The sequence below is a fragment of the Eschrichtius robustus genome, chromosome 1 (assembly GCF_028021215.1).
Source record: "Eschrichtius robustus isolate mEscRob2 chromosome 1, mEscRob2.pri, whole genome shotgun sequence".
Lineage (NCBI taxonomy): Eukaryota > Metazoa > Chordata > Mammalia > Artiodactyla > Eschrichtiidae > Eschrichtius > Eschrichtius robustus.
In genome coordinates this window covers 61,277,889-61,288,279 of record NC_090824.1, presented here as the reverse complement: position 1 = coordinate 61,288,279, position 10,391 = coordinate 61,277,889, and the positions used below count along the sequence as shown (strand labels likewise).

The following is a 10,391-nucleotide window of genomic DNA, read 5'->3' as shown; positions in this document are numbered from 1 at the left end:
TGCATTTAAAGGCTTCTTAGAAGGCAAACAAATCATCAGTTTTAAGCTCTCAGGAAAAAAATTAGAAACAATATTTAAAAAAAATATCTTCACAAAATACAAAATAGCAGCAACCCCGAAATGTCCCGGTGGCACAAAGCTTCCCCTGCAGGAATGAATTAACTCATGCCTCCCCGGGCCCCCTCTAAAGCTACCATGATGGTTAAATTTTGCTGCTCTTTTAATAAAAAGAGGGTTCCGGATCCTCTGTGGTAGACAACTTAATTTTATCAGCTACATCTGATATTTTATTCTTACTAGAATACTTTTCAGATAAAGGAAAATGATACATTGGGGAAGGGGGGAAGGTAGTTAAAATAATAATATTTGAGTTTATTGTGGAAAGGCTCAAAGGAAACACAGAAGGCTGAAGACCTTGTCAAAAATTGAAGTAAACATTACTGGGAGTAAAGAATCTTAAAAATCTCAAGTCTTAGGATATTAAATCAGTTTATCTACCTTTTTATTTATCAACTTTTATTGAATCTCCTTAATTGCTTTTTACTAGCTAGATGTTCATATAATAAATATAAACAAAACAAATTTTTTAGATTATTTTCCTTTTTGTCGTTTATATTCAGTGCCTGGACTTTGAAAAATATCATATTCAGAGTATCCATTTTGGATTTAATTAAGGAAAATAACAGAAATCCTCTTTTTGTTAACATTTGGTTTATTTAAAGTCCTTTACTGCAAATGATCAAGAACATATTCCACGGCTTAAAATTTATCATTTTCATTATTTAAATCAAAATATTGTAATTACAATCACATTGATAAAAATTAACATTTTAATTTGTAATTTTAACCATCATTTAAAGCAATTTCAGCTGTAAAGAAAAAAAGAATAAACCATGCAATAAATTAACATTGAGAAAGCGTAGAGGAATAATAATGAAACCCGTCTGGCTATACTAACACCATGTCCAACTGTGAAAAGTGCATTAACACTGAATGAAACAAGCACACGATGGCAATAATTAAAATGACCACAATCAACTGGGTTTTGGAATCTTGAACCAAATTTTGAAATACATCTCCCTATAACTTATCTCTCCTCCAACATTGTAATATTCCCTTTTTTTTTTCTGGAAAAAATATCCTTTAAATGGTATGGATACATAGAAGCTAATTTTACACGTTATGTGACCTCAGAATGATAAAACCATGGCCCTCTGCAAAGCAAGGAACAGAGTTATTGAGGAGGGCAATTCTCGAGGAATTGATTCCCAGGGCTATATATGGGTGGAGAGGAGGGGAGGAGGGTGCCTTTGTAACTTCTTGGTCAGGCAACTCTTTCAAGAGCATGTATATCTCCTACCTATCACCTCTATATGTTATGTAAATATATGGAAGATGTACATAGCTGAGCATGTGCATAAGTTCATATATGATATATATGCATTTCATTTTAAGACATCTGCTATCTGAATGTATCCGAAATGTAAGCTGAAAAACAAGTGGCTCTGATGTTTATAATCTGTTTATGTTTTGCTGCATAATGGCAGCATTGTCCTTCAATACTTTTAACAGCCCTAGTGTCTACTTGTTTTCCACCCTTTCAGTTCTTATGGTTAAGAGTATTGCCATAGACCTGTAAACTCCTGTGTGTGTGTATGTGGGGATGGGGGTTAGGTGAGGAGGGGAAAAAAAAGCACAAACAAATATTTTACAAGCTTGACCATCTTTCTTTTTTTTAAATAAATCCTGCACAGACTAGAACACGTCTGCAGGTGGAAGAGGAAAGAAAGGGAGAGGGACAAGGAAGTAGGAGGATTTTATATATATACATTTGTGGATCATTAAACTTTGCAGGAAAAATTTTTGTTGGTTTGGGGTTGGTTTTTTTTGTAGTAATATACACAAAGCGTTCGGAACAACAGTAACAAAGTAACAGTCTTTTGTACTGGGGGAAAGATTGTGCACAAAAAAATAAAATAAAAATAGTTGGGATTTTACTATGCTGCTGTCGGCTTGGTATGTGTGGTTTTGTTTGCTGTTGATTTCTCTCTTTCTCTCTCTCTCCTGCTACCAGCATGGCCATGCCAGACAAACCCCCAGTCCCAGGGAGCTAGGAAGTGTTTAGAACGGGTCTGGAATACACACCTTGGTAGTAGGCTGGCTCCAGGGCTGAGGGCTCAATGGGGCTCCTCGTGGCCACCGAGGCGCTGCCGAGGGGTAGGCTGGCGGGCAGTGCGGTGCCATAGGGCGAGTACTGTAGCGCCTGCTCGTATGACTTGAAGTCCAGCTTGTGCTGCTGCTCCGAGGAGGACATGAGGTTGTTGATAGAGAAAGGGTGGTTGAAGGAGTAGTGAGGGTCCCCTTTCAGGTGCAGCTGGGACTCGTGGGGTGCCAGGCCATGCGCCGGGTGGGAGGGGGGCACAGACACCAGGGCCCCAGGCCCGGAGCTGATCGGAGGTGCAGCCGAGGAGGCCGGAGTCTTCAACTCCGAGGCGCCCCCTGTCGCCGCCGCCCCGCTGTGGTCCAGAGTCTGGGGGCTGGCAGCGGGCCCGGGGGCCGGCGCGCCCTCTAGCTGGCCGGCCTTACTGTGCACGCCCCGATGAAGGGGCGAGTCGGCGCTGGGGTTGGCAGCGCTCGAGGGGTCCTTACGGCTCTCAGGGCCGCCCTTGGCGCCGCCGCCGCTCCCGCCCCCGGTCCCTGGCTGCTTCTCGCACTTGAAGCGCTTCTGGCGGCGCAAGTAACAGCCGTTCTCGAACATGTTGCCGGAGTCCGGGTGCAGCGTCCAGTAGGAACCCTTGCCCGGCTTGTCCGGGGAGCGGGCCACTTTGACGAAGCAGTCGTTGAAGGAGAGCGAGTGGCGGATGGAGTTCTGCCAGCGCTGCTGGTTCTGCCGGTAATAGGGGAAGAGGTCCATGATCCACTGATAGATCTCGCTCAGTGTGAGCATCTTGCTGGGCGCCTGCTGGATAGCCATGGTGATGAGGGAAATGTACGAGTAGGGCGGCTTGGCGTGTGGGTAGCTGCGCTTGAAAGTTTTGGCGTCTCCGCCGCCGCCAGCCCGGCTGCGGCCCAAATTGGACGGCGCGTACGCCATGGGGCTCATGCACGGGTTCATGGCAGCCGCGTAGGGGCCCAGGCCGTTCATGGAGGCCGCGGGCTGCCCGCCCATGGCCCCCATGCCGCCCGGGCTCAGCGTCGTCCCCATGGCCGTCACGCCCGCCGTCATGGTATTCATGGCGCCCGCAGAGCCGCCCGGCATGCCAGCCACCGCCCCGGGGCTCAGGCCGGCGCCAAGGCCCGGGTTTGCGTAGGACATGTTGAACGAAGCCGGGGTCATGTTGCCGCTCGTGGTCATGGTGTTCATGGTCATGTACGTGTTCATGGAATTCATGGTGCCCAGGCCCGAGTTCATGTTGCTGACCGGGACCGAGGAGTAGGCCTGGAGCGGAGACAGCGTGAAGAGGCCCCGAAGGGCGGAGTTAGTAGTGGGCGCAGGCGGCCTACCGGCCGGGGCAAATCCGAAAACAAGAGGAGAGCATTTCTGCAAAGCATAGGACTCCCCACCAGGGGCAAACCGTCGGGCGCCCTCCCCAGAACCCGCAAAGAATTGTCTTGCACGGCAGGGGAAAAATCCTGTCTCCGCAGGCATGAAAGACAAGAGCTCACAGAAAATATGTCCCCAGGAAGATGTGTAATCGCCTTACACGCCAGGCTCGGGGGCCGGCTTCTAGGGCCCCGACGTCGCCTCTATCCATGCCAGGCGGTATCCCAGTTTCCACCCCAGCACGGCCTCGGCAAAGCGCCCTTTTGGTTAAAAGGAGTTAAAACTCCGAAAACAGAATTAATCTCTGATCCTTTGCTTATTCACTCCACCTTAAGGGTACGGTGTGTATGGCGGTGCAGCCCCGCCCCCGCGCCCAGGAGGGCAAGAGCACCAGCTCGGCACCCATCTCACCTAAGCCTGCCAGGCCCGGCTGACCACGTAGCGGCCTGGGCTGCGCGGGGTGGCCGTTAATTAAACTCTCCCCGATAGAGCAAATCATCCCTGGCCATATGACCAAACATTTCCAAACAACTGGCTTTACCGTTTTAGCAGTTTTCACCAAATGGTGACTTTTTGTTGTTTATTATATTTAGAAGTAGTGTTTTCCATCTACTTGTAGCAATTGAAATTTTAAAAGGAAAAAAAAAAAAGGGAAAAAACCCTCAGAAGTTAAGTAACTTTTGGAAAAAAATTAAGAATAGATCTATAATAGGAGAAAGGGTAGGGAAGGGTGCATAATAATATCAATGCACTACATACATTTAACTTTAACATGACTTTACAGCCATTCATAAACTTGCACTAATTTCACTACCTATTTCCAGGCCCCTAAGGCTTGAAAATTTTGGTGACACAGTTTGTAGAAATAATCATATTTTTTCCACATTCTGATATTTTGCCGCTGATAATCTCAAAACCTGGCTTTTCAAACTATATACGAATAGTTTCAAATACTTTACAATTCCAAAATCAAAGTCTGCTTATTTTCTCTTAATGCTATTCTACTTCCTAATTCCCAGTTTTAACCTGTAAAGAAGCTCTTTTCATAGAGAATTTAATTGACTAGTGACTGGAGATGACTGTATCTGAATTAAACCTGAGGAAGAGTTCTGAGCTCTTTCTTAAATCATCAGTAGGAGAAAACCCTTATCAATAGCAATCTGAGAATGCACTAGATATGTTAAAAAATATAGAGTACAGAAATATAAAAACTACTTCTCTGTTGATTTAATAAAAATAATGATATCCTTAAATTTATTTTCATCAGAAAATATGACTTTATTTGAAAACATAAAAGGTGAAAAAACCGATTTAACCATGAAACAGATATACCATGAAAATATTTCCTGATTTTATATTTTTCTGTCCATGTCTTAAAGTAATTTTTACTTTTCTTTTCCTCTTCCCAAGATTATCCAAGACAGTTTCAGTAAACGTTTTCAATAATGGTAAACTATTGAAGGGTAATCGCCAGCTATTTCCAGACAAATACTTTTAGTAGGTGGTGGTCCTGCCTGTACCTGGTTTTCCTCGCAATCCCTTTGTGCACATTGTAAAATAAACCACATGAACGTGCCACCAAGGGGACAATGAAGAGAAACAGGTTCTCCGCCCGCCCGGAGTGCTGGAGGAAAAGTCAGCTCGCACTAGCGCCACCCAGCGGTTATAGAGAGGAAGGAGCACACTTCTCCCCAAACGGCTTTTGAAGAAGTTTTACAAAATTTCGGAATCATTTCATTATTAAGACGCTCAACTTAGCGGCTGCGCGCTTTCATCAGAAGACATCTGAGAATTCAACTGCGGAAGGAAGAGGCCGCCCTGCGGGCGAATTCTGGCTTTTTCAAAGTTGCTTCAAACTCGTGCTGGCGCCCGCCCGCCAACCCGCGCTCGGGACCCGGGTCCGGGCTCTGGCTCCCGCTCTCGGCAGGGAAGAGGCAACTGCGTCTCAGAGCGCGTGTTTTCAAAGCCAGAGTTTCCTAAAACCGTCTCGCCCTCTCTGAGCGCCGATCGCCGGGATCCAGTTCCCCGGCGGGGCTGCGGATCCGGCTCGCAGGCCCGGCCCAGGCCCGGCCTGGGCTAAACCCGGTGGGTAGGCACCGGTGGCACGGAGGAGGCGCCCCCAGTCCGCCAGCCCCCCCGCCCTGCCGGGGGCCCGCCTCGCCCGGCCTCCCCCAGTACGGGCTCCAGGAACCCCCCGCCTGCTGCCCGCCTCTCACCTCCTGTGTGTCGGCGTAGTAGCTGTTCCAGTCGCTGCTCTCGTGCCCTTCCATCTTCACAGCCCCTAACATCCTGGAGCCACCCTGCTCGATGCAACCATCCAGCCCTGTGCGAAGCGACTGGCAGCCGCGCGGGGCGGGGGGCGGGGAGCGGAGTAGCTGCAGTCAACTGAGCGCCCGCGCCGGCCCAACGCCACCCTAGCGAGGAGGAAGCCAGGCGCTGCGGGGCGCGGCGTGCGCGGCGGCGGCGGCGGCAACAGGGCGGGAGGGGGCAGGCGGCGGCCGCGGAGCGCGGCGCCCGGGAGCGCCTCCGCGGGAAGTGAGCGGGCGGCCTCTGCGAGATGAGTGCAGTTGAGCTGATGTGGATCTTACGTCGCTCGAGTGCCCACCTCCTCGTCCTCTCCCCATTTGTCCGCCGCACAAAGACGCTCGCACCTACAAAGCCCGAGGTGCACCTGCGAGGCGGCCGCCCGCCAGTCCAGCCGCCGCGCCTCCCGCCCAGCCACGCCGCCGCGGCGCGCGCCCCCTGCGCCCCCTCCCGCCGAGCCCCCTCCCCCAAACCCGACCCTCACTTTGTTTGCCAAGCGGCGTAATTGGTTTAAGCCGAGAGGCTGGGGGAAGAAGGAAATGGGGTGGTGGGTGTGTGTGTGTGTGTGACCCCCCTTTGGAAGAGGAAAAAAGAAAAATAGGCGGGGCCGGGCGGTCTAGCGAGGGTTCTGGATGAGAACGTCGCAGCCGGAGAAGGGCTGGGGGCGGTGGCGTTGGAGGCCGGGCTCGCGGGGAAGTGCGGCTACATGACCCCAGGGTCTCCCCAGGGGGACCAACGGCCCTCCGGAGGCCCTTGCGGCGGCCCCGTCCCGCGCCCCTCCTGCCTCCTACTCTTCTGCCAGCTTCCAGCCCCCGCCCTTCTGATTCCTGACCTAAAGTTCAACCGCAGGAGACTGGAAAATACAGACTCCCTCCACCACTCCCACTCCCCCGCCCCCGCCCCGGTCTACAGGCTTGATAAAGGAAAAAGCCCCACTTTTGCCCCGTCACTAGAAACTCGGCCATCTGAGCCAAGCTGAGTGACGTTAGGCCGATCCGGGCTCCTGGCTAGCAGAGTGGAGACGCTGCCACGAAACCCGTACCTGCGGCTAACAGCAGGTGAGTCACAGCACCGTTTTATATCTTTATGACATAACTTTTTTTTTTTTTTCCGCCTCGGTCCGCTGTACTCCCCCTTGTCATCTGTAGCCATCATAAAGAGGAAGAAACTGAGAACAGATGTCTGTGTGATAGGGCAGGCGGACCCGAGTCGGGCCGTCCTCCCTCTGCCCAGCTCCTCCTCCCGCCCCCCTTCCGCAGCCTCGGGGACTAAGCTGGAGGCGACAGTCTGGTTTCTGATAGGGAAAGGTCAGGGGGAGGGGACATCTCCCTAAATACGCACTGGGAGAGTCTGGGCACGGGAATGCATCTGCTGGGCTAGAGAGGTGCCAGGCCGAAGCCAGCGGTGGTGACGGCGGTGCTTGGTCCCATCGCTGATCTGGAGTGGCCAGGCTGGGACCCCCGGTGTTCTCTTGGTTTCTAATCAGTCCTGGACATCGGTGGGAAGTGCTCCTCCAAGCAAAGCCTCTTGGCTCCTATGAGGCTCTGGGTAGTGGATTGCCCACAAGTCCTGGGGAGGATCAACTAAAGTGACTGGGTGATAAGCACTGAGTTGGTGAGAGGTTGCACCATGGTGCGTGTGTGAGTTTCTGAGTGTGTGTGTGTGTGTGTGTGACCATGTATGTGTTGTACTTTCCGAGAACCACTAGGTTTCTTTAAGTAGCAATAAAGTCTTTCTAAAAGGACTAAGAATCCGCAAAATATTCTTGTTTGGCAAAGTTTTAAACTGTTATTAATCTCATTTTAAGAAATGTGTTTTAACTTGTCTTCCAAACAGATACCTTCCCCCTCCCCCAGCTTTGTTCTTTTAAATCTTTCTTCCTTGAAATCTGGCAAGAGAATCACGTTAAATCCTTGAACCAAACAAATCTCTTAAATCAGCAGGGGAGCACGAGAGGGTGAAGATGTGCAGTTAAGGAAATAAAAAAGATAAAAGCGTTGGATTCAATTCCTTTTTTTTTTTTAAACAAAAAAAGTGGGGGGGGGGGAGAAACGTCACACTGTAAGAAAAGAAATGAGGGTGAAATTAAATCCACCTGGAACTCAGTAGAGCAGGAGCCCTCCCCAACTGCAGCCTGTCCCTGTGACTGCAAGTCAGTCCTATCAGTTTGTGTAAATGTATCTGCACATGTGTGGGTCTGCACATATTTCTCAGGGCGACAGTCAGAAACTAATTCTTTTGTGCAAAGTTCCCATCAGCAGCATGACCTCAGTCTCATTTGTAAAGTACACGGATGCTGAGGCTCCTCAGCCTGATGGGGGGAGGGGGGACTTTCAGTGCTAATGAGCTTCCTTGTTCCTCCCCGCGGTGATTCTCCAACGCCCTCTTGGCTCTTCAACCATATCGAGCATGACTAGGGTATTTTCTATGGGTAATAACAACTTAGTAATAGCTTTTATGGTGCACAAAAAGCCGGTGCTTTAAGGGAAAAACAAACCAAACAAAACGCTGTAACCGTAAAGCGGGTCAATTAGAAACTCAAACATTCTTCCTTTCAGCCCACATCTCAAACCTATTAGCCCTCATCTTAAAAACAAAAACTCAGCTTAAGGGGGAACAAGCGCCCACTTTTCATAGGGGATGGCCAAAGCGAAGTTTCTCTAGGGCTTCTTCACAGCCCAAGATCGGTGGTGAAGAGTGGCCTCTGCCAGCTTTAGAGCCTTGATCCAGCTTGGGGGTTCCCGGGTCCGCGGCCCGAGGAATGCCCGCGATCACAGCGCCTCCTGTCGTGGGAAGGGAATGCTGAATCCTCCCGAAGGCGCCCCCCGGGAGCGCCCGCAGGCGAGATTGAAATCCCGCACGCCTCCCTCAGCCAGAGAGTTTTGGTTCATAGAGCTGACTGCCCGAGGCCAAGAAGAAGGAAAGGTGGCAGCTCGGTGAGCTCCTAGCCTCTCTCCATCTCAGTGGCGGTATTCCAAGACACCTAACAAGTTTAGAAGGTGAAGTTCTAGTGTACCCAGATGTCTGTCAGTCCTTTCCCCGAGGTTTAAAAAAGAAGCATCAGAGCCATGCTGGGTCTTTGATTTGGAAAATAAACAACAAATAAATAAATAAATAAATAAATAAGTAAAACAAAGCTGCTGCCTCTGGGTTGCTGACCAGTACACAGCCAGGTGACGTGCCTGGCTGCTGCAGCCATTTCCAACATTTTCTCCCAAATAGGCCCTGTCTTTACTCGTTGCAGAAGACTGCTGCGCTTTCCGGGGAACCAGACCTTCCTTCAGCATCGGGGAGGCTGGGGGTGGGGGGGACTCGAGGCAAGGGAGCCCCGAGGGCAGCCACGTGGCGGCTCCTGGGGCGTCCCGGGCCAAACTCACCTGGGCCAGGGCGAATAGCGCGAGCCTGGAGTGGCCCAGGTAGTGGGGAGGGCAGGCTCCTTAGATGAAGGGAGTCGGGGCAGTCATGACGATGAGGTGCGCGGGTACTCCAGGTGACTGAGGAAGGAGGAAGGGGCCCCGCCCTTCGCGGAAGCTGCGCCTCCTAAGCCCTTGGGGTCCGCTCCCCGCGCAGTAAGGCCAAGGGAGCCGGCGGCACGTGGACCACCCGCCAAACTCGGCCATCTCTGCTTCGCTTTCCCAGCATAACGTGGCTGGGAGCCCGTTCCGCAGATCTTCACCGGGGCAGGGAGAAGCAGAGGGTGACGACTTCGAGAGAAGGAAGCAAAGGCCGGGGGCTCGCGCCTCGGGCCCAGCTGGCTGCCTTTGGCGGCACTAGGTCCTACCTGTTCAGCGGGACCGTTTAGCCGGGTGGGCAGAGAGCAGGGCCGGGGCGGCGGGGTCGAAAAGTCTGTCCCCTTTCCCCTCCAACCCTCCCCCCGACGAGTCTCAGCCAGATCGCGGCCGCGGCCGTGGGCCCAGCCGCGCTCGCTGCAGAGTGGTTCCTGCTGCTCCGCAGGCTCCCACCCGCCACCCGGATACGAAGCTTAAATCCTCCACCCCTCGGGGAGAATCAGACGCAGAGAAACTAAGACCTGTCGTCTTTCACGCGGTTCAAAGTCGCCCGGGACCGGGACCCGGGTCGGTTTAGCACTGAGGAAGGCCTGGGACGCTGCAAGCAACTGTTTGCTCTTGCTTGTGCCTGGCCTTCGAGTACAGAGGTGTGTGCCGGAGCTGGGAAAGGGCCGGGGCGCCGCGAGAGGGCGGACCCCCGCGCCTGCGGTCAGCCTCGCGCCCACAACGGCCCGAGGCGCGGCCTTCGAGTCCGGCCGCTGCCCGGACCAGTGCGAGGTGCAGAAGGGCAGAAGAGAAGCACCGAGCTCCTGTTAGGTGGCTGCCTCTCTTTTCTTCTCCTTTACTTTTGTTTCTTTCCGTCCTTCCTCTGCCCTTCCTTCTATCATTAAGTCATTAATTAAGACATTAATTCACAATTCACAAGACGTCCGACCCTCAGTAGGTAGGGGCCACGGGACCGCCTTAACCTGTCTTGTCTGTTACGTGCGGGGAAGTCTAAGTTTTCCGGCCGCAGCCCTGGCCGGTGTTTCTGT

General features: G+C 51.9%; 1 protein-coding gene across 1 annotated transcript; it reads right to left on the bottom strand.

Annotated features, from left to right (window-relative positions):
• Positions 1 to 1,752: 1,752 nt before the first annotated feature.
• On the bottom strand, positions 1,753 to 5,832 carry FOXA1 (forkhead box A1). Its single transcript, XM_068532559.1, has 2 exons — positions 5,761 to 5,832; positions 1,753 to 3,439 (listed from the first exon to the last, which is right to left on the bottom strand). The coding sequence occupies exons 1-2, from the start codon at positions 5,830 to 5,832 to the stop codon at positions 2,111 to 2,113; spliced, it is 1,401 nt and encodes a 466-aa protein (XP_068388660.1). The 3' UTR covers positions 1,753 to 2,110.
• Between the last annotated feature and the right edge of the window lie 4,559 nt (positions 5,833 to 10,391).